At 39.6% G+C, this 25,473-nt stretch overlaps 1 protein-coding gene across 1 annotated transcript in view; it reads right to left on the bottom strand.

Annotated features, from left to right (window-relative positions):
• The window catches only part of faf1 (Fas (TNFRSF6) associated factor 1), a 77,121-nt gene extending 51,899 nt beyond the window's left edge, over positions 1-25,222 (bottom strand). The window contains exons 1-6 of the mRNA XM_010897800.5: positions 24,913-25,222; positions 21,414-21,482; positions 16,449-16,495; positions 969-1,210; positions 591-682; positions 216-307 (exon numbers count right to left, since the gene is read on the bottom strand). Coding sequence (XP_010896102.1) covers positions 216-307; positions 591-682; positions 969-1,210; positions 16,449-16,495; positions 21,414-21,482; positions 24,913-24,963 — 593 coding nt within the window. The 5' untranslated portion in view covers positions 24,964-25,222. The remainder of the gene's footprint in view (positions 1-215; positions 308-590; positions 683-968; positions 1,211-16,448; positions 16,496-21,413; positions 21,483-24,912) is intronic.
• Positions 25,223-25,473: the final 251 nt, after the last annotated feature.

Genomic DNA, 25,473 nt, shown 5'->3' with positions numbered 1-25,473 from the left:
CAAGACTCAAATATCTTTGCAAATATTCAAATCTAATGGACAATATTCATGGGGTGGTATATACTGTGCTCCAGAAACAATTTAATCATCACTAAGGGTATAGTGCCACCTGGTGTTCAGAAAGCATGAAAAGGATATGGTGGCAGTGTTGCGCCAGTGAGGAAAGGCAGGAATCATGCTGCAGAAACATGAACATGGCGAGTGCCATTAGTTACCTGTTTTGGCTGGTGCTGGCTGAGGGTGCGATGTCTGGGGTCAGCACGTACAGGCTATTGTTCTTGGGCAGGTGCAAACTTCGCAGAACAGTCTGCAGACACAGGGACAAACCAACAATGAACACACAGTTAGATGCTCCATCTGTTCACACAAAATGGGTGTGGGTGACATTTGTGAAACCTCATACGGTGTGTTACAAAAAGGAAATAAAAAGTTTGCCAAGAGATTGTGTAAACGTGCTTAATTTCAAGAGGCAAGACATTACAGAAACCTGGGGTGTAGATTTAGGGGAGGGTGACGACCCCCCCCCCCCCCCATACACAATACAAACCCACGCCCTTGACTGAAACAATTATTTTGAGCGTAATCCTCACACTGTCTGAGACGTCTCCAGATTTCCAACCCTTAAGCTGCATTTTTGATACAGGGACCTGAAGCTCTGTCTCAAGAATCTGTTTGATTTCCCCTACAACAAGAAAAAGAAGAAACAGTTGCTACAATATGAAGCAATGGAAGTTCAACATTTCACCATAAGATGGCAGTACAACAAAAGGTGTGATATCTAAAAATGAAATTCCGGCTATAATTTATTGTGATGTAAATTTGAACTACATCCCTCATTATACTTAGAAGTGACAACACCGAGTTCTCAGTAACAACCATATTTCCGGTGAAAACAGAAAGGGTGTGTGGTTTGTTGGCCCATGGAGTCTCAGTACATGATAAGATGTGTGTGGTGAGTGTTCTCTCACCAACTGCGCTGCCCTCTTCAACAACAACTTCAACCGTGCGCTGGCGGTACTCCACCCGGAAGTTGAGCATGCGCGACTGCCGCTCAACAATGTGTCGGGAGGGAAGGACAGGGCAGAATGCCGAGGAGGAGGGAGAGGAGGAGGAAGATGAGGAAGAAGCTGGTGGAACTGCTGCTGTCTCGGCTGCTGCTTGGCTGTGAGGCCCAAAGGTGTTGGCTTGGGACGCCTCGCTGGAGAAGTTGCTGTGGGTTGAGATGAGTCAGATGAAGCATGACGAACATGAGAAAGCATGCTGTAAAGCAGATAATTGTATTGGAATGTACAGTCTGTGTAAAACAATGAAATCAAAAAACTGAAAAACACCTTGTTGGTGTTAGACCACATACTGTGCATGCAATTAATTATCATCTACAACACACTGTTAATGTTTGTCTGCCAAGAGACTATAGAGAAGGGCTATTCAACTCCAATCCTGTAGGGCCAAAACACTTGTGGTTTGCTGGTTTTCAGACCTGAGAAAATTATGTTATTACAAACCAGGTGACTTAACCCCCTCAACATAATATTCTAAAGAGGAAAATGTTTTTAGGGGGCCTAACCACAAATCTAACCCTTTTCGGGGGAAAACATCACTAGTTGGGCATTTGAAACGGACAAGAAAGAAAATGGACTCGTTACTTCAGCCATGATACGTTCAGTTCTGTTCCCTTCATTGACTAAATGGACATGTTCAACTGCTTGTCTATACAGGCAGCATAGCTACCGACACTGAAACACAGATTTAACGATACAGCACTAGAAAATGGAGTCAACACTATTAGCCTTGAAAACGAGGCTCTCTGGAATTTGAGGTGTATGTGGGTACACGACAGTGTTCACATTTAGAAATGAGTCCTAATACAAAGCCAGAGCAGAAAATAAAGAGTTTGAGTGATACATATTCATGATGGTAATTTTGGCAATAGTGAAATGCTTTTGCACTGCCATGCCTTTACAGACCTGAAAGACACCAGATGGTTGTGTAGTGTATTTTGGCAATGTTTTGAAGCATCCGATGATGCTTCAAAACATGAGCAGTATATGGTTCAGGTCGCCATTAAAAAAGCCAAACCTCAGAAAATGAACTTCAACAACTCTATGATGCTCCAACACTAAGTGGAAAATAAGGTAAATAACATTCTAGATGGTGAAAATGATAGAATAGCCTACACAGTTACCCTATATGCAAATAAAGTTTGTCCAAAACTAGTGAATGAATGCATATACAACTGAGGAGTTTATGCTGGCAAATCAGAGGTCTACTCAGATTAATCGCTTTAATAGTATTCAACCTAACAATTCAATCACAGAAAAGTTGCTTATTACCCTACAGAATAAAAAATACATTTGGAAAGAAAACTACTCATATTACAAAGAATGAAAGATAATGTCATAGAAATCTTGAAACACTGGGCGGTTAGTTTATATGTAAGAAAAACAATAATATTCTGCAATTTGAACGGCTACATAACCTCAACAATTCCAAGCTCAATACATTCTGGTAATCCTTGATGGACAGCATTATTCAAACATCATCTCTGATTTTACAAGACATTATTTCAAGCCAATTTTTGTACAGCCTGAGTCATGCCTGTTGCTTCTCTGTGGTCAGACAGTTTCAAGAAGAGCTGCACACAAACATTGAAATACCACGAAATCCAGTGTGAAAACAAGCAATACCCAAAACCCCCTTCTAAAGCATAAACAAGAGCTGCTCAGCAGCAATACAAACAGTTTCAGAGTCAGCGTAAACTGGCTTTACGGCCTGAATAATATGGGCCGGGCCCAACAGACGCGGAATTGTCTGCCCCGGGGCAAAATCTGTCTTTTTTTGCTGCAGAGGCTAGAGACACAAAACGTCTTTTTTTTCCTCAGCCCCTCTCTCCCTCTCCATGTCTAGGCCCTGAATTCCCCGGAGCCCCCGTCCCACATGGCAGTAAATAATGTATTTTCTCTCCCAACCAGGACAAAGGCGCTTCTCTTTTCCTCAGGGGGTCAGCGCATATCGCACTGGGAGAGTGAGCAGGGTGCCAGGGTCTTGCACAAAGGCTGTATTTATCCCACCTGATTACAATACCAAAAGGTTAAAAACGTTGGGGTTCTGAGGGCATGGAGGAAATCGTTACAGGATGAACTCAATGCTTAACCGTAAGGGCATTAAAACAACAAACATCATATCATATGCAGAACCCAGAGGTTAGGTTTGGATTAAGCACAGCAGAGAAAAATGCTTGCAAACAAAGGTGAGAGATGGAGACTGAATGGCAGGTGGAACATACTGCGATCATGGAGAGCAGATATTTCCTGTTGGCAATAAGCAAGGGTCAAACCCTCAAAGGCAGCATGACCAAATAAATGTCCATCAGAGATCTGCAAATCATATAATTGATTAGATAAATGATGACGATAACTGATGTTAAATAAAATACATTGGAAAACCAATGCAGAATGTTTTTCACATCCTGTGTGCAAACCTGGAGTCACTTTTATGCACATGCATCATAGATGTTGTTGGTGTGGTTGAGAACGGCATATTTTAGACAATATTACAAGATCCAGAGCCTACAGGTTCTGTTCTCACTCATCCTGAAAGGCACTCATCTGGTGTTGCAGGTCTAAACAATTCCCTGTCATTGTGTTGCAGCAAAAAAATCCAATCAAGGTCCAGGGTTGAATATCCCTGATGTAAACCAATGCAGTTTAGTGAGCAATTCCTATCCATTCATGAGACTATATTTCGAAGGTCTTATGAACAGGCTCTGAAGCTGCTGTGGTACAGCCCCACCTGTTGTCAACAGAAAGAACTGAAACATTTTTATTTCTCAAAGATTACTTCCTATAATTTGTTATCTATGAACATAGCATCTTCCTAAATTGCATATCATTTGTGTTAGGGTTTTATTTCATGTTCATTGGTCCCTGCTTTGCTGCTTCAGACTGAGTTCTGCCGATTCGAATTCACAGTAGTAGGCCATAGGCTAAGCGTGAATGTGGGGCTAGCCCCTCTCTCACAATGCAATGTACAATGTACGTGTGAAAATATTAATAAGCATGCTCAAAATGTTAGTTTGATCAATGTAGATCACACAAATTTGATGCCAAGGGGGGCTGACAGGCGGTAGCCCCACTACAGCGTCATTTTTTATTTCAGACCTGATTGGCTGTTTGTCTGGCGCCAACATTAGTCACCAAGAAGAGCGAGGAGGGTAGGTCGTCTTAGCTAGCTTGATAGATCACAAACACAAAATAACTTGAGAAAATGAATAGTGGATTTCATACTCGAGCACCGGTTTGAAACCCCTTAATTTGGAGGAGAAACTTGAAGTAAAGCAACTTGGCACCCATCAGCCACGGGATACTGTCATCAATCAAACTTGCTGGTGAAAAGTAACCGCAGGTTTAACGTGGAGTGGTTTTTGAAGAAAAAGTGGCTAACGGTTAGCATACAAAAAAAAGCACTTCTGTTTTCCATGCCTGATATTTGGTGGAGATGGTACTTGGTCGAGGACGGGTTACAAAGATTTGAAAGATCTTTCTGAGAGGATTGCAAATCATGAAAGCAGCGAAAGTCATCTGAACAATGCTGTGAAGTTGGGCTGTGACATTTACCCTTCCAAGTACACCCAAGTTGACAGTGCATACAGGCGCTCCATTGAGCAGCATAAACAGGTGGAGGAAAACAGGTACGTTCTCAGTTGGATCATAACGTATTAAACTGTGTGTAAAATGTGAAACTGTACTGCGAGGGCATGACAAGTAAGTGGACTTCCTGAATCCTGGAATATTCAGATGCATTTTCGAGACTGGAGGTACTGATCCGAAAAGGACAAGATCCCGGATACAGGCGGCCGAAATGAGCTTTCTCCGCAGGGTGGCTGGGCGATCCCTTAGAGATAGGGTCCTCCACATCGAGAGGGGTCAGCTGAGGTGGCTTGGGCATCTGTTTCGGATGGGAGGAAACCCCGGGGAAGTTCTAGGATACGCTGGAGGGACTATGTCTCCCGGCTGGCCTGGGAATGCCTCGGTGTCCACCCGGAAGAGCTGGAGGAAGTGCCTAGGGAGAGGGAAGTCTGGGCATCTCTGCTTAGACTGCTGCCCCCACGACCCGGCCCCGGATAAGCGGAAAGAAAATGATTATGATAATTTTTGAGACTGTGTGAGGGCGATTCGAGACTTCAGAGGCACCATGATGCTCAGCCCATCTTCAAAGGGACATCTAGCACTGTACAAAATTAACTGTTAGACTATGTATGAAGTGTACAGGGAGGAGATAGCCGAGCAAGTGGACGAGACATCATTTGTTGCCATACAGGCAACTGATTTCTCCTGTAAAGCACAAATGGTGGTTGTGTTGCGATACGTTGCCTGACAATACAGTGACAGAGAGGTTTTTGGAGTCTGTGGAAGTCAAAGATAAAACTGGACTGAACTTTAAAAGTAGAACTTTCAATGCAGTTTGGGAAAACCTCAAACTCCAGGGCTGAGCCTTTCTGCAGCTGCTGGATTTTTTCCCCCTTCCTTATGCCAGAAGTTGCCAGAACTCTGCAAAAAGCATCAATGCATGTGGGATTAGCAGTTCTCTCACCCGTTTCAAGGAGAATGTCTAGAATATGCGGAAGCAAACTGATGAATGGGCTGCCACCATTCACAATGGAACAGACGAGCCAGGGCGACGAGTAACCAACACAGCGCCGGTGATGGAGGCATGTGACACAGTCAGGTGGAGCAGAGAACAACCCAGAGGAGGCTTTTGCTGAGACCGTCACTTTGCTGAAAATGATCATAACACTTATGACGACATCCGAGTCAGAGAGGAACTTTTCCACCTTGAAGAGGGTAAAAACCTTCACTCGCAATACCATGGGACAGCCGTGACTCAACGCCTTGGTCATGTTGTCCATTGAAAGCCAGCTGATTCAGCAGCTATATGACTTATTTCCCAAAGTCATTGAAAAGTTTGCCCATAGGAAGAACTGCCGTAATAATAAACAATTATCGCGATCTAAGCCAGATCACACCAATCTTTTTCCACAATATTTTGATTCCAAAATCATGTTTCCATTCTGACTAAGGGATTTTTACGCCAATGTTATAAACTCCTCAACAAATACCACACCAATTAAGTCCACTTGCGTGGCGAGCAAGTGGTTTGTGGGGCAATGTGAGGGATCCGAGAGGCAAAGATCATTACGCAAATCAACGCGCCTATCACTGGGGTCTGACCAATCACAGGATTTTGTGTAGGTGGTCGTGAAATGCTTTCCGTTCAATTAAAAGAACAGATAACTCCACAATTCAAGTTCAATTGTTTGCTTTTGCGGTCCTAAAAAATGAAAAACATTTAGTAGCACTGATGGGATTCCCAGAGCTGTACGACTGCAAGCTATTTTACTACAGAGACGCAAACAAAGAAAATGCAGCATGAAGACAGGTGGCCAAAATGGTGTTTCTGGTGCCAATATTAGATAGCTAGCTACTTTAGCTGACTGGTGGCTACTTAAGTCTAGTAAGCTGGTTTGCAAGCTGGCATTACAGGTTGTCAGATTAACATCAAGGAGGCATAAGTATTAAAATGTCTATTCCAATTTTAACTATTGTAATAAGATGACTTTCCTTCATACAAATGTGCTATGCTCAAACCTTGATACATAGCTTTACAGTACCTGCTGTTATGGCACTAGCACGGCCACAGATGCTCAAAAGCGAAGCACGAAGCACTCTGTTCTCGCAAACAGTGAGAAGGTACCGAATGTACCGGGTGGGGGTCAATCTGCATTTTGGCTTATCGCTTGATTCACTCATCGCTAGCCGCTTGTGGGCATGAATACTGTTATGCATCAATGCCGGGAATTCAAGTTTACTAGCTCCTGTACAGCTAGCTAGTTAGTACAGTTACATAGTAGTAGTAGTAGTAGTAGTAGTAGTAGTAGTAGTAGTAGTAGTAGTAGTAGTAGTAGTAGTAGTAGTAGTAGTAGTAGTAGTAGTAGTAGTAGTAGGTCAATCCACATAAACAATTATTATGTTTATGTAACTCAAAATTGCTCTATATGCTTTAGCAGCTGCTGAAGCTACTACTATTAATAGTGTTGTAGGAGCTGGCTATGTAGCTAATGTTTGCCTATTTGATTAATACGTAGCTTCATAATATCAAATGAAATGTCTTCCCGTTAATTAGTAGTATTCCCAACCAATTATATGATACATTTTTTGTCCATTTTGCTAGAAGAAAGATTGTACGGTAGCAACTAAAGGGAATGGAAAAGGGAACCAGCGGAAAAGTGTACCGATAACGCCTTCTCTGATAGGCTGTTGCCCATCGCAGGCAAGCAAAATTCGTCTCACGGGAACATTCACACAAATTTCAACAGTTCTGCGGAAAGTAATAGACACAGATTGTTTAGAGAAAATGATTTGCTTCTTAATTTCAGTATGTTTAGTAAGTCCAGAAATATTTGGACACCGACACAATTTTCATAATTTTGGCTCTGTACACACCACAACAATGGATTTGAAATGAAACAACCGAGATGCAATTGAAGTGCAGACTTGCAGCTTTAATTCAAGGGGTTGAACAAAAATATATTGGACTCAAGGAGTAAAAAAAAAAAAAGTTAGCGGATTACAAATACTTTGAAAACATAACTATTGGATTACTTCAATTGAAAAAGATTAGGTGGGTGAAATAATGACATGTTGAATGTTTGAGTTAATTATTTAATGTTATAAAAACAGTTATTTGAACCAAAATATGAATTGCGTGCCTTAGTTGTGTGTGACATCATCATGCGCGCAAAGGGGGACGCGCATAACCTGTTTAGTGACGGAGGAAGTGCTAGTTAAAATGTCTCCGGTTTTGGTTGGTTGGATGGCTGGTAAAAACAGAGTATATCTTCGATAATATTAACAGAGTCATATAAAATCTTATTTAGTTATCTACTCGACACATAATTCTCAGATCAATGATTGGCAATAGGCCTACCTCTCATTTTCAAGTTTCAAGGTTTGTCTGTCAAATGCACCGAACAACACAGCCATGACGAGTTAAACCGTATAACTTTTACAGGAATTGTTTAATAGATTAGGCATCTATTTGTTAGATACCTGTAACATGGCGCTGCCTTCAAGATAAAACATTATATTGAATTTACTACGACTTTTGAGGAAGCACTCTGCCAAATGATGATTATTTGCATTTGACGTGGCCACATCAACTGTGTCCATACAGGTAAGGCCATGTGAGTCTTCTTGATTTGCATCTCTGAACATTTTGTTCATTAGTTATCATTGGCTGCTGATGTAATTTCCTTTAAAAGGAACCCTGACTATTAAAATACATAGGCCTAAATATGCTACAATTGCTCTCTCCTACAAAAAAAAACTGTTCGAAACACAAAGTATTTTCGTTATTTAAAAAATCCTCACATTGTATTACAGAATTTGAACTACGAAGGCAGCCATTATTTTTTGCGTGCAAAATGCATTCTGGGTCGATGACGTGTAATGGTTGTGTTCAGATTGAGAGGTGAGCTAATGGTGTTAAATTTAACTGTAGCAACAGCCGAAAAGTGAATATAATGCCACATTGTGCAGTGTTTGGTTGTAGTCTCCAGTCCAAAGGCAACAAGGGGAGTGATGTAAGCTGCTAGTGGACGAGTACAACTCCCTAAAGACCTACTGTCAAAACGTAGCTGTTACGTTGGAAAAACACTAGACGCAGCGCAGCTGGTACAACCTTTACACGTCACTACCTAGAATGCATTGAGACATACATAAACATGGCGGCCTACGAGTGAACGGATTTTCAGCGTTTTTTAACAAAAACATTGAGTGTTTTTGTACCACCTTTTTAAAAAAAAAACAACAATGTCATTACCCTTTGAGTAATTGCCATTTATTTATCAACAATGTTTTGAAGCAATTAAAAACATTAATAAAACACAACAGAACAGGCTTGAGCATCAATAGATTTTGGGTTATGTTCAGATAAAAAGTCAGATTCTGGAAGATCGAAGTTTATTGGATTAATTGGAATGACTGAATATCTGACTGTCCTTTAGCGTGTAGAGATGTAGCCCAATCATAGTGAAGTAAAAAGCAATGATTTAGAAACCCATTTCCAAATGCTCTGTACACAACCCATATGGTACAATGCAAATTCCGTTTTTGGCCAGCTACAGTGGGGAGAAAAAGCATTTGATACACTGACGATTTTGCAGGTTTTCCAACTTAAAAACTACAAAGCTCTACATGCTTTGAATCATAGGTACACTTCAAATGTGAGTGACAGAATCTAAAACAAAAATCCAGAAAATCACACTGATTTTTTCATTATGAATTTGCATTTTATTGCATGACATAAGTAATTGATCACCTACCAACCAGTAAGAATTGCGGCTCTCACAGACCTGTTAGTTCTTCCTTTACGAAGCCCTCCTGTTCTCCACTCATTACCTGTATTAACTGCACCTGTTTGAACTCGTTACCTGTATAAAAGACACCTGTCCACACACTCAATCAAACAGACTCCAACCTCTCCACAACAGCCAAGACCAGAGAGCTGTGTAAGGACATCAGGGATAAAATTGTAGACCTGCACAAGGCTGGGATGGGCTACAGAACAATAGGCAAGCAGTTGAGAAGGCAACAACTGTTGGCACAATTATGAGAAAATGGAAGAAGTTCAAGATGACGGTCAATCTCCCTCGGTCTGGGGCTCCATGCAAGATCTCACCTCGTGGGGCATCAATGATCATGAGGAAGGTGAGTGATCAGCCCAGAACTACACGGCAGGACCTGGTCAATGACCCGAAGAGAGCTGGGACCACAGTCACAAAGAAAACCATTAGTAACACTACACCGTCATGGATTAAAATCCTGCAGCGCACGCAAGCTCCCCCTGCTCAAGCCAGTGCATGTCCAGGCCCATCTGAAGTTAGCCAATAACCATCTGGATGATCCAGAGGAGGAATGGGAGAAGGTCAGGTGGTCTGATGAAACAAAAATAGAGCTTTTTGATCTAAACTCCACTCTCAACGAACCGAAACACACCGCCAGGGCAACGAAGAAGTAAGAAGCATCTCAAGGTCCTGGAGTGGCCTACCCAGTCTCCAGACCTGAACCCATTAGAAAATCTTTGGAGGGAGCTGAAAGTCTGTATTGCCCAGCGACAGCCCCGAAACCTGAAGGATCTGGAGAAGGTCTGTATGGAGGAGTGCGCCAAAATCCCTGCTGCAGTGTGTGCAAACCTGGTCAAGAACTACAGGAAATGTATGATCTCTGTCATTGCAAACAAAGGTTTCTCTATCAAATATTAAGTTCTGCTTTTCTGATGTATCAAATGTCATGCAATAAAATGCAAATTAATTACTTAAAAATCATACAATGTGACTTACGGGATTTTTGTTCTAGATTTCGTCACTCACAGTTGAAGTGTACCTATGATAATTACAGACCTCTACATGCTTTGTAAGTGGGAAAACCTGCAAAATCGGCAGTGTATCAAATACTTGTTCTCCCCACTGTATGTAAACTCTAACACTGACTGATCCTGCAAAGGGTGTTCAGTTGATTATAGGCTATTCCTATTTGTTTTCCAATGCCTTTTAATATGAAAGTATCTAGTTACGTTACTGATTACAAATGTGGACCGGTAACTTGTAACTAACAGATTACATTTAAAAAGTAACCTACCCAACCCTGTTTGTCAAGAATCCTTTGCAGGCAATGACTGCTTGAAGTCTGGAACGCATGGACATCAACTGCTGGATTTTCTCCTTTGTGATGCTTTATCAGACCTTTTTCTGCAGCTGTCTTCAGTGGTTTTGTCTTCAACAAGTGAAATGTATGCTCGATCGGATTGAGATCAGGTGATTGACTAGGCCAATGCAAAATATTCACCTTCTTTGCCTTAAACTCCTGGGTTGCTTTCACAGTATGTTTTGCGTCAACTTCTTGAGAAATGCCATCCTTGTCAAAATGTCGACAGTTCAACAATTTGTTCTCACCCCTAGTTTACACCATGTGGTGAACCCTCTGTATTTGCTCTCATGCAGTCTTCTCTTTATGGTAGATAATGATATGCCTAACTCCTGGAGAGTGTTCTTCACTTGGCTGGATGTTGTGAAGGGGTTTTTCTTTACCATGCAAAGAATCTTATGATCATCCACCACTGTTGCTTCTCTAGGTGCACTAGAGAAGCAACAGCAAGACAACCCCCAAAAGGGGGATGGTTTTTCAGGTGGTGGCCACACACAATTGCTTTCTCCTTTTCCACCATGGCTGATTCTTCACTCGTTTTGCTAGTGTCTTTGTTAATACTGGTAGCATGAGGCGGTACCTGCAGCCCATTCAGTTTGCACAGGCAGCCCAGCTCTTCCTGGATGGCACATCCATACTTGCCTTCGCTTGAAGGTTTGCTGTGTCTCCTAGTACAGTCTCTAGAGCATGGAGGAGATACCAGGAAATGGGCTGCTACATGAGGAGAGATGGACAGGGCCACAGAAGGGCATCAACCCAACAGCAGGATCAATATCTGCTCATTTGGGTGAGGAGGAATAGGAGGAGCACTGCCAGAACCCTACAAAAGGGCTATTGGTGAGCATGTTTCTCACCAAACTGTCAGAAACAGACTCCATGAAGGTGGCATGAGGGCCCAACGACCTCTAGAGGGACCGTTGCTCACAGCCCAGCACCATGCAGATCGATTGGCATTCGCCAGAGAACACATCGTGCTGGACAATGCCCATCCTCATGTGGCCAGAGTGTGTAGGTAGTTCCTGGATGACAAAGGCATTGATGCCATTGACTGGCCCTCACGTTCCCCAGACCTGAATCCAATTAAGAAGTTCTGAGACGTTATGTATCAATGTGTCAGACCCCACCAAGTAGCGCCACAGACTGTCCAGGAGCTCACTGATGATCTGATCCAGGTCTGGGAGGAGATCCCCCAGGACAACATCCGCTGTGTCATCAGGAGCATGCCCAGACATTGTCGGGAGTCCATACAAGCACGTGGGGGCCATACACACTACTGAGTCACATTAAGAGTTGCTGTAATGAAATTCACACAAGTTGGAACAGCATGTGATTTCAAATGTTTACATTTATTTTTGGTGTGAGTTTGATCCTGTCCTCAATCGGTGGGTGACTGTTGTTACTTCATTTTGTTCTCAACAAATTATAATGTACAGCAAAGATTTTGAACTTTAATATATTTTCATTCATCAACACCCGATGTGCGAATTCAGTGTTCCATAAATTTTTTTGAGCAGTGTATATAGCCTAGCTAGCCTTCTGGAAAGACAATGTTGTGTTGATGCAAAAACAGACAATGGCTTGTTGGTTTGCCATGCATGTTAGTGGACATTTCTCCGTAGCCTGATCTCATCATGAATTCTGTTTAGACCTAAAAGGATAGTTCGTCCAAAAATCCTATTTCGGTGACAGTCCCTTTACTACCAGTTGGTCCTTCAGGCACAGAGTCATTTTTTAAAAACAATCCATTATTCAGATCTTTCTCAGTCAGCAATTAGCATTATTAGCATAATTCAAATTAATGAATGTAAACCATACGTACCTTCATTGCAAAGCTATATTGCAAGTGGAAAACTACTCTAAAACACCCCAAACTAAGCGGTGTTGTTTACCTCAAAGAACATGACAACAATATAGTTTTGTTCACAATTATATCCACCCACGCAATTGTTCGTAAAGAGTATATACACAGTAAATGAAAGTTAGTATTCGCTAGCTAGAAAGCATATTACATATTTTGTCTTTGATATTTACGGACAGTCACCTTGGCGACGGTGAACATGTTAAACCCCAACCCATGCCCAGAATAAACAGAGGATATAGCAATCAGAAGTATTACTTACAATCAGTCTTGTTCTTACGAGTTGAACTAGGTAAAACAAAATGCATTCACCTTTAGCCCTCTTCTAAGTGAACGGGGGCCATGATCCTCCGTATTAAAATGTTTTTTGCAAAAATGTGTTTGCCCTGTTGGCGAAGTTGATCCATTGATTCTCCCACAATATGACTCGGGAGAGGCATTGTCCCAAATGCAGAGCGGATAGAATTTAATTAACTCAAGATCCACAAGCAGGCAAACATGCAGGCAGAAGTTGACATGGCACACAACATCTACATAGTAAGAATTAAGAAACATATAAAGCAAAAATATAGCAAAAAATAGCAATAACATACAATATATAAGTGGAAACTAGCATGTTGAGGTTAAAGTTCATGCTCACCTCAATGACATCACTACCGAAGAACAGAAGCTGGGTATAGTGGCTATCGGAAATAGTTTGCTAGTGCCAGTTCGAATTCAGCCAATTCTGACGGCGGCGTCGTCAGTGTGCAGTTTTTTCTTTTAAAGCGACAGATTACTGAATGTAGTTTTAAAGTGTTTTGGAGTAGCTTTCCGCTTGCAATGCAGCTTTGCAATAAAGGTACAAACCATTTCCATTAATTAATTTGGACAATGCTATAACGCTAATTACAGACTGGGACAGAGCTTAATAATGGATCATTTGGGAAAAAAATGACACTATAGGCCTTCTGGAAAATTTGTTGGGAAGTGAAATTTCTGAGAAATATGATTTTTGGATGAACTATCCCTTTAAGCACTGAAAAAGCCAAAGTGCCATGCATTTGTAGATTATATAATAACTGTGTTACTACTACTTTTCCTGCTTTTGAGTTTTCACACTCGCAATTATTTACACAAAAACAACAAAATAAGGAGTTCCAAGTCCATGTCAGAGGGCAAATCACATCAAAAGACCATTCTTTTTGTGGTCTGGAAGAAAATAGGGACTAAATGTTAGAGTAGCTTTAAAAGCAGTTAAGCAGCTAAATCAGTTTAACATCTGGTTCCAGGCAAAAAAAAATACAGTACAGTTTTTAAATACTGTGCATTCACATGAATTATCATTCAAAACTCAAACAAAAATAATGTAAACCTAAGCTATAGATAGCCTCCCACACACAGGTCACATACAAGTGCAAGAACACCCAAAATGGCCACACATCATGCAACCGGAAAAAGGCTAACATCTAAAAAGGCATTCCTGGTCTAAACTTAAAGTGGGAACATTTAAACATCTACTTCTGGAGGCCAACAGGCAGCACAGACATGAGACAAGACATGGAGCACGCCTAAATAAGTAGGTGAGTGTATATGAAACAAATGTATCAGTAATGCAACATCCCTAAACATTACCTCAAAACATTACCCATGCACACATTACTACACATTATACTGACAAAAGAAAAACAACAAAATATGAATTTACTAGAAATATGGACTTGCCAAATAATTTACAAAGAAAAATAAATAGCACACAATCTTCATGAACAACAGAGTCAGCTTTGTCACAATTGCGGGTCTGGAACTATCATTTTACATCTAGTGCGCAAAGAGTATGTTGGTAAAGCAACGGTTCTAAACCGCTGATTCCATTTCAAAGAAATAGCTATTAGTGTATTGGTTAGAGCACTGAGCCTGTAACCAAATGGTTGCCAAACAACTTAACAGGGAAAAAAACATGTTGTCCCCTTGAGTAAGGCACTTAATCCATAAACTTTCCTGTTAGCCTCTACGGATAAAAGTGCCAGCTAAACAACTAGTTTGCAAAAATGAAAAATAAATAAATGACTTACATATGCTAAGTTCTACATGCAGACATATTACTAGAAAGAAAACTACCAGATAACATCAGGTTTGCCAGTTAAAGCAAATATAGGCAAAACTAGGGTGAGATAAGGTCCATGATTAGATAGCCGTAGGCTTGCATTTTTCTTGACACAATGTAATGTGCTTTCAGAATTGTTCAGCGAGCTACTCTTGCAATCAAATGTTTAGAGACCCCCAAGGTTGAAAAAAAACAGTTGTTCTACAGCATGCATCTAGATGGCACTACATGTCTATTCAACGTGAAGCAGGGCGCAGGCTTTGGGCTAAGAGAAGGACTCCAGCTGGCTTTGGTCACCTCAATGGAGCCGTTTACTGAGGAGGAGTGCCATCCTACGAGAGCAGTCTGGTGCCAGCCACTTAGTATACGGGCTGGCTGCAAGTCACGCTGCCAGGCTCCATTCATAATTATGCATGCCCTTAAGAAAGCCATGTTCTCATACCCAAAGTCTTCACAAAGTAAAAAAAAAAAAAAAAGAAAAAAAAAGTTTAACCGAATGTGCCCAGCTTGAATGTGTTGTTCTTCAGCTCAATGTATTCATGAGTGCTGACCGACCGTTGAGCAAAAACGTGGGCCACAATGCCTTTTAGAGACTTTCTTCTCTGTTAGTAACTGTTTTAATTCCAGCTTTTGGCAAGACATTCCACTAAATTTAAATTTTCAAATGTTGCATCTTTTGCACATAGATTTATAACATTCTTGCTTTTGTTACTCAAAAAACTGTACTCAAAAAATACCAAATAATATTGCAGCTTAATCTGTGAAATTCATCTTCCTACCAATTTCAATTTAAAGACATGGCAAGCCTACAACCTCCTCACTTTGGGTATCACCTCAATCTCCAACTACCACCTAAGATTGGTCTTTAACCTGATTGCACTGACCAGCAATGGGCCAGAGGTTTGGTTGTTTGATTTACAGCTACTTTGGTGTTGCAATCTTGAGTGAGAAATTAGATCCACAGCCTCTATTAGATCCACAGCCTTGATCTCTACAATAATTGCAGTTTGCACAGGAGAAGGTACGAGAACACATTTCCAAAACAGCACTTCCTAACTCAAGAAGACCGTGTAAGATATCCATGAAACTGATTGATATCAAATGGTTACAATGCATAAAGCTACTGCAAGGCTGATTCACCAGTAAACAAACATTATACTATATATAACCTTCCCAAACCTGACTATGATCTGAAGCAGAATGCATTTGCAGAATAATCGTGGTCTTTTATGTTGTAGTATCATGAAAAGATAAGTGCCAAAATGTGCTTTCATGGTAAATTATATGAGTCCCTATGACATTTCCTATGATATCATTTTAAGCAGAATTTCATACAAAAGCAAAACAAGGTTTTCATGGCCTTTACATCAACTGTGCTCAGAGGAAGTACATTAAGACATTGTTCTGTAGTTTGAAGCAGTTGGCCACAATGTACTTTTCTGAGAATGTTTTAATATAAGGACAGGGTACAGCTTGAGAAAAATGTAAATTGTTAATCATTTTCAGGCAGTCCTGTTTCAATGAGAAATACTTGATTTAGCATCCATAGTTTGTGTGAATTTGACTGCGGCAATTAATTGTAATTGTAATTTTTTCTTAGGTTAAAATCTTACTAGGCAATATGATCTAAACAGAGCAGAGTAGGGGATATAGAGAAAGGCAAAATTTTTACATCAATTACTAAATGTGCACAGCAAAAACTTAATTGACTCAACTTTAAATGTAATTTCTGGCATATTACCTTTGCAAGATCCCATTCTCTTGTGGTATGACTCCATTTATAGCCGCCTGTAAAGAGATTTAAAAAAAAAATACAGAATAAAATATTGTGCTGCAACTTATAACATAAATGAAGGCATGCATGTTCCATCTTCAAAGACAGTAATGCATTTGTCCTCTTGCTCAGTTGCGCACCGGGGCCTCCCACTCCTCTTTCTATTCTGGTTAGAGCCAGTATGCAGGGATTTTCCAGCAAATAAAACTCAAAGGCGGCTGCCTTCCCAAAATCACGCACCGCCACTGTTTGTCAGCATGGTAAAACATAATTTTGCGCTCATACGCTAAAAAGCCTACAAGTTATATACTGCAGCGAATGTGACCATAAGAGGAAACCTTTTCATATTGTCAGTGTTGCCAGACGTGTAGGTTTCCCCAACAACTGTGCTATTTTTAATGGGCTTGGACGGGTCGATTTACAGGTAAGGTTGTAAAGATATAGCGTTTGTGCAGATTTCATGGTTTACTGTCAATGATCTGGCAAACTTGCATACCGGTCCTGACATTGCGGAGATGAGTAACATCGGTTTGTGAGACAGACAAAGATGACTGGTGAAAAGACAATTAGATTAGGGATTGTTGGCGACTGTCCAACAACATTTGATATGCAATATAAGGCGTAAAAATATACAATTAACATATTTAAGTCGCTAACAATATAAATATATTGATATGTAAAGAATAGATTTATTGCTTGGTTTTTCATTGCTATTGCATTAGGGAGGACATTGTAGTGTGCATTAGCTGCTCAAGTGGACATGGAAAACAGTAATTTTTTTTTTTAAGTGGCCAGTTATTATATGAAGTCTATCACAGAGGGGCGTCTGGTAGTGCGCAGGGTAGTGGGGGTTGGGGCACCGCCTTTGACTAATATCAGGTATTCGCAGTTCTGTGAAGGGTGTAGTGACATTCAGTTTCTTGGCAATTTCACACATAGAACAGCCTTAATTTCCCAGAACAAGAATGGACTGATGAGTTTCAGAAGAAAGAAAATATTAGCAAACAATACAAAATAGGAACACAGGATTGATTTTGCTGATAAGGGGCCTATGGAGAAATTCCATGAAAAAATCTGCAGTTTCCAGCTACAACAGTCATTTACAACTTTAACAATGTCTACACTGTATTTTTGATAAACATGATGTTATTTTAATGGACAAAAAATGTCCATTATTTCATAAAAAAGGAAAAATACAAGTGTCCCCAAACCCTTGAACAGTAGTGTATATGCATGGATGCTTTTTCATTAATCAAATTTGGACCACGCAAAGGGAATGTAGTGCAAGCTACTGTATAGGCACTAGTACCCAAGCGATATGACACGGATTACAATCGCATGGGAACAGATCATTGATAAGAGGGCAAACATGCCTTGGAGAAAATGAGCTGATCCTTTTTAGGGGAACGGTCGAGAATTGTGAGAGCAGCAAGAGGACAATGCTTGACGCGAGCAGTTTTGACCAATTGTTAGGCAAACTATGGAAAAGAGGGCTATAGAACACAAATGTCCAGCAGCATTTCAAAAACGATACTGAATGTACTGGAAACAAAGGATATTAACAGGTGTGAATGTGTGAGTAACGGTCAAAAATAACTAACTATCATTGTGATTTTATTTTTGTTTTGTTCAAAAAAGCTGTGTAGGTGGGTGAAGCCACAAGTCCAAGAGGCAATGACTGACTCTTTTAAACACTTGTTCGCTGTCCTGTCCTAGCACACAGGGCTCTTTTGTCAATTCTGCTCAACCTAACAGCACCAAAAAAGAACTGAAAGTCATCACATTTACAGGTACGTCTAACCGCTTCTTAGGCTCTGCTTACTTGCTTTGAATAGCAGCCTGCAAAATGAAGAGCTCCCAACTAAAAGCCCACACCCATTCAACACGCACTTCACAATAAAGGGTTACATAATTGAAAAAACAGAAAACCAATCCACAAAAGATACCTTTCATAACCTTCACATCACACCTGACAAGAGACATTCTTTATGGCCAGCTTAAAGCCAATACCCGAAATGCAGGGAAACAGTGCCACTATTCGCAACATACAGTTTTGGTATCTGCAACATTTGTTCATTCAAAATGGAATTACAGTAATTATAAAGCACCAGTGCTTAGAGCTGTAATGCAACATAATTAGGCATAGCCTAGTCAGGTTCAACATTTAGACTAAGCCTTTGTCAAAGTTATGAGCAAAATATTTGGAAGTAAGGTCTTCCGTTTCATATACAAATGTCTTAATTTCCTACCTAAACATACATGACAATATTAGATTTTCTTTTGATAAGTTATGGCAGACGATATATAAAAACAAATTCCCAATTCTGTGGAAATTAAGCTAAATCCTCCAAAATATACCATATATTTCTGGACAAAACAGTTTCACTGACATTGCCAATATCGAATGTGCATGCTCAGTGACTGCATTGGTTATCACCTATGATCTACAGACTTAATTAGATGAATTCTCAATGCAACATGACCTTCCCAATGCCAAGTACATTTTATTTAAAACATAGGCTATTGTTTGGGCCTCAAGTGCGCTGATATTGAGCCTATCCAGGCTGGAAAACATTAGGAACACAGATTTTAAGAAAACTGTTGGCTACATTATAACTACAAAAAAAGGTTGTTCTTCATAAACAGCTTAGATTTATAGCTTGTGGTGATTTTTACACCAAAATAAATAATAAGAGTAAACTAAATGGGTCAGTCAAACTGACTTGCTAATATTATCAGAATAAATCTAGACCAATAGCTGGCTAACATATTTCAAACACAGCATATAATTGTACACAAGCTAGTGATTGATAAGTAAAGAAAGACCAATGTGTACAGTACAGGTAATTAGGTTTAAAACAATGCGCACAATAATAAAGCCATTAACACTCGCCTTCTGTTTTCAGCTATAATCTTTGCAGCGTTCTTTAAAATCTCTTTACAAAGTATTTTTTAAAATCTTTTCTCAGCCCAGCCATAGACAACAGCATTCCTCCATTTCCAATATTACAAAAATACAAGCATTAGGCATAGTCATAATATTCTCATAAAAAAGCTGTTTCAGTCTATATCACAGTTACAATTATAGTACACTAAGCTAGCCAACCACCCCTGTTCCCCCAAGCAAAAGCTAATGTGGATAATTACAGTAACATAATTTACTTGTTCACAAACAAGGTCCAAAGTAAAGGTCAAAACATCCGATACCTAGGCGAACTATATCTGTGAAATACTTAACCGATGCCCAGGGGATCTACCACATTTTGGTGAAATAAATATCCAACCTGAGGTCTAATATACGGTTGGTCCTGTGGTACCCCTAAAGTTGTCCTGTGGTATCTGTTATCAAGACATTCACAGCAGATTGGACTTGCTTGTCCAGCCCAACTCACAGATGCTCAAACGGATTGAGAACTGGGGAATTTGGAGGCAAGGGCAACACCATGAACTCTTCATCATGTTCCTCAAACCATTCCCAAACAATGTGTGCATTGTGGCAGGGCATATTATCCTGCTGAAAGAAGCCACTGCCATCGGGGAATACCATTGCCATGAAGGGGTGTACCTGGTCTGCAATGATGTTTAGGTAGGCAGCACGTGTCAAATTGATGTCCACATGAATCCCAGGGACAGTACACCTTCAGTAGACTTCTGTTGGTTTTGACCAGACAGGATAACCTTTGTTGCCCTTGCGCATCGATTAGACTTGGGCATCCAAAACCTGTCGCCAGTTTGTCCCTCTGACCACTGTGGGTGGGTAGTCACCCCGGCTGACTGGGAGCACCCCACAAGCCCTGGTGTTGCAGAGATACTCTGACCCAGTCGCCTGGCCATAACAATATGGCCCTTGTCAAAGTCGCTCAGGTCTTTACTCCTGCCTATTTCTCCTGCATCCAACTAGTTTATTATGATAACTGATTGCTCACTTACCATGTAATCTACCCTTGACATGAGATGATCAATGTTATTTGCTCAACCTGTGAGTGATCAATATTTTGGCTCATCACGGCATGTCAGATGAGAGAATCTAAAATGTATCCGGATCAAATTAATCAGAATGACAGAAAATGACTTATTTTGGTGCAAGCGGTCACATTGTTTGGCAGTATATGTTTATGCTTCACATGGAATTTCAGTTATGGCTTTACTGCTCTAGTACATTAGTGGGCCTGTACATAAATGTCTATAAAAGCAAATAGGATGTCTGAAAGTAGGCTGGAATAATTATATGAATGGCCCTACAGGGCTGCAGTCTGTGTTTTACATTTTTTGTGATTGTGAGTAATACATAGCAAAACTATAGCCACCACAGCAATAAACTTTTTAGTTAGACACTTATGTAGATAAACAGTTGTAATTACACTGTTCTTAAGGTTATTGAGCTCCTGGTGCTATTGTATTAATGAGCAACTTACAACACAATGTCCTCACAGACAGAGCAAGCCAATGAATACAGCCCACTATGCAGACCAGCCATGCGAGCAGCTTCAGCGTGTGTATGGTCTTCAGTAGAGGAAAGGGAGTGTTCAATTCTGTGTGCTTTACCTTAGCTTACCAAAGTGGATTGTTGAAAAATTTGTTTACAGCCAGAAACTTCCCAGAGCCAGCATTAGTTTTTTTTATTGTTTTGATTACGTCTGCGGTGGTTTTTAATGTAACCATTGATTAGATAGTAGCTATGAGCTTGTATTGTCTGATAACTGTGAGACTTATTACAGTTTGCTGGGGGAACAGTGACAATGGTAAGTACTTCAATAGTTTAACAGCTACAGAAAAAAGGGTCAGAGATCTTTAAGAAACCCCTGGACTAGTCAATAGGCTGACCGGGTGCATGTTTGATCATTTCAATGGCAACAATAAAAAGTTGATACATCCATTTAAAAGGATATAATTGAGTAATGTTCATATAACCAAGAATACTGATGAACTTACCACTAAATCCCAATTATTGAGTTCTAAAAGAGTGATAGCCTCTGCAATGTTGTCAATGCCAGTGCAAGCCTGTCAGAAAAAAAGAAACAGAGGATAAAACACACAGACAAATAGGAAGTGTAAATGAGCTGCTATGAGGCTGACTGAGCACCAGAGTTGTGGGTTTAATCACTGCATTAGGTACATGCAATATGCTGATATGTGACACTGGACATGTAGTACTATAGCCTAAATCCCTTGGATAAAAGTCTCCAGAAAGAAAACTAATATTACTGATTCTTCTGGACAACTTTTTATAAACTGATCAGCACTGGCAAATGTGTTCATGGCATTATGAAGGGCTGGGGGAACAACAGTATCAATATTATACAACATATCAGGAGATAGTATCACAATTATTTCCCCACAACATTATATCAATACACCATACATTTTTATTAACGCCAAGAATACATTTTTATTAACACCAAATACACCAAAAATTTGGCATTGGCAGGTGGAATATCTCTCTAGCCACGCTGGCAGGAGGTCACATAGTGCTCTACTCACTTGCTTTTATGGGATAGAAAAATACTCTGAAGTTGAGTATTTGCAAGCTGTGATTTATATCACAAGAAATCTACCATCAATGCCTGCAAAGTATTTCTGAGGTTTAGTTTAATGGCGGTACTATTTCAACTATGCGCAGCAATGGCATCAACTATGTGCACACTGTACTGTAGCCTACTGGAGTAGAGCACTTAAAGATTCATTCCCAGTGAAATATTTTATACTGTAAAATCTCCTCAAGTAAGAGTGTCTTGGTTATTTACATAGATTTGTCCACATCTGGTGAGTTTTCAATGACAGTTTGAGTTGAAACTGCTAATGAGGACATTCAATTACTAACAGTAGTCAGATTCAAGCTAAGGATTAGCAGCGCAAAACGTTCACACACGGATGAAAACAGTTTTTTCCATTAACACAGTACCCTCCTTTCTGTAATATTTTGGCTTTAACTCCCAGGTCGGTTTCAAAATTGAACAGTAATATGTTAATTTTTACAAGTTATACTTTCATTCTTTAGGGATCATTAAACAGCATATGCATCTATTTTGTGTTTTATAGTGCGACGTCCTAATTAAAATGTTAATCACATTATTGAAGGTTTCATTTACATATTGGCTGCTATTTGTTCAATAACTGCAATTGATAAAGGTTTTTAACTAGCTGGAGGCCTCCCTTCAAATGTGTGTGATGAACACTATTCATAATTGTTCATCTGCACAAGTAAAAGTTTTGAATTAAATCAACTGACTAAATTAAGTCAGTTAATTAAATTAGGTGAAGTGTAGTGAAGTTTTGCAATGTTTTTCCTTATGTGTATGATAAGCAATGACAAAAAGGAATTGAGAAAATTATAATCAATCGCACTATATCACAATACTGAATATATAACCAACAAAGAATTGCAATATCAACACTTCATGTCCCAAGTATCAAGATGATATTACATTGTGAGATCCCAGATAATTCCCAACCCTAGTATTGAGATTGGTTTTATAGCAAATTTACAAACAGCGCCACGTTATGCTAGAGATACACTGACATTAGCTTTGCTTCAGTAGTAGTGTTTCACCAGAGCACAATTCTTTCAATGAACATCTGTTAATGATATGAAGAGTTGATGCGACTTCAAAAAGCTAAAAAAATAGCAATTATAATGAAGTCAAAATGTAGTGAAGGATTATTATATAAACTACAGCATGTATTTAACATTTCGGTTCTAAATGTAGATGTAAATCCTTTATAGAATTAGACTAGAAGGCCTTTGATTTTTGTTTGGATAGGGTCCATAGTCAAATTCCAATTAATGGTTGGATGCAGGTAAGAGGTTTTAATATTTATACATAACCAGAACAACCGGAATTCAAGTTTTCCAATTCGCCTGTTTTGGATGAAGAACATAAATTCCACATACGTGCATTTCTAATACTCAAAACAGAGTAACAGTTTAACTGAAAATATATATTTTTTTCAATCTTTAATCCTATTTTCATAATGTTCCTTGAAGAACTGTCTGGGGGGAAAAAAGATTTATTGACTATATGAATATCTATTATTACAGGTATCCTATATATTAACACCTCAAGTGATATGATTGAGATTTTTCTATTACTTCGCTTAAAGTAACAAACCAAAGAAAATACTATATTCTGAAACTAATTTACCAGATTTCAATCTTACCTTTATAAAATCAACCAAAGGATGTGTTTCGGAAAAGCATTTATAAAATTTTGATTTAATTTGTTGCCAAATGCTTACACGCGTATCTGACAACCTGTTAGCCTTGTCTCATTCGTAAAAGTCCAACAAATTGCGATAAATTACCTACATAAATCAGCTACCAATACTAGTTTCACAAGCCTTCACAATACTGTTTACCATGTATCAACTAACCTGGCCTAACATTAATTAATTTAAAGCTAAAATAATGTGGTCAATCATTCAGTATTTCAGTGCCATGGGTGATTATATTTTAATTGCCTGATCACATTTTCAGTGATGTACTGTACAGACATTGATTCGATGTCCTACAGTTTTTTTTGTGGCCTTGTTGTTATTCAACCTGGAAGTTATCATGATGAGGTTTCATTTTTACGTTAACTAGCTAGCTTGCCAAATACATTTACCTACTTGACTAATCATCACCAAGTTGCATATTGTCAACCATATTCCAAATCCAGTTTTCAAACACTAACTATATTTACAGAGCTTAGAAACAAAGCAAAAAGTCTGAGTGATGTCATTTGCCAGCCGTTTTAATAGTGACCATGCAAGTTAGCTGGCTATCTAGCTAGCTATCTAGCTAGCTAAGCCAACACACATTAAACAACTGTGTCAGTATTTTTTTTTTTACAATTAATAATGTCTACATGGGCATCGACCGAATATCACCAAGCTAACTAGCCCGTTGATAATTAATTTAACGTTTGAATAGGCACTGTACTGGAGCTATGTACAGTAGGGGTTCAGCTTTGTTGTTAGCTTACGCTAGCTATGGGCTACCTAGCAACTAGCTAGCGTAGAGGGTAGCTTATTGACGTATGTATAGACTATAGAAAGCTACCCATGGCATAGTTACATACGGTACTATTATTTTGATAGCTGGCTAGCCAGTCAGTCAGTTAACCTCCAATATACATTTAGGGACTGACACCCGTACGAAATTATTTTCAACACTGTATATTTACAGTGCCGAACACCGGTCTTGCGTCTTAATGATTAAAAAAAACTTATTGATACGCGGGCAGTGCAGTGGTGCATACTAGATGGTTTGGACGTTCTTTAGCAAGGTTAGCTATCTAGCTACATTCAGTAACTACCCTAATGTGTTTGCCATGTCTCCTGGAGAAACTCAGCACTGTTGATAAACACTGCCAATTGATATGTTATGAAATATTTAACAAAATGCTAAATATACTAACTACATTACAACCTGAGGAAACTGGAAACCCACCTGAAAGTCAGCCAGAATAATTTCTCTGTCCATGTTGCTATCGGAGGCCATCGCAGTGACTGACTACACGCTATTCTTCTTCTACCGTTTGCTTTGCTTTCTCGCCTCACTCACTCAAGCAAAGGGTGACTAAGATATCATGTAAATATTGTCCTAAGTAAACAAACAAAAAACACAGTAAATTCAAGACATTAATATGCGGCAGGTTCGTATGGTGCAAAAGCCGCCTGGGTTGGGTTGTAGAGCTTAATGATTTTCAATTCTCTGTTATCGTCACTTTTTCAGGTCAGTATTCACGTCTATATCTTCGATTTACGGCAATTGCAAAGTGAGGTTTGTTCATTTTGCCGCAATGTTCAGAACGTTGCAGATAGAAGTGTAGCGAGCGAACGACGCTGTAAATATTTTGTCGGACTTAAAATAGCAGATTGCCAGTTGAATAATTAAATATTATGCACATTCTTGTCAGTTTCAAAAAATCTACCACTCTTTGTCACCATGTCAATTATTGCCAATGCAGACAGGAGAGATGACAGGTCAGGTCCAGAATGATTTCAATCC

Source organism: Esox lucius, chromosome 8 (genome assembly GCF_011004845.1).
Source record: "Esox lucius isolate fEsoLuc1 chromosome 8, fEsoLuc1.pri, whole genome shotgun sequence".
NCBI classification, from domain to species: domain Eukaryota; kingdom Metazoa; phylum Chordata; class Actinopteri; order Esociformes; family Esocidae; genus Esox; species Esox lucius.
The sequence above is the reverse complement of the archived record's forward strand: the minus strand, read 5'-3'. Positions and strand labels throughout refer to the sequence as shown.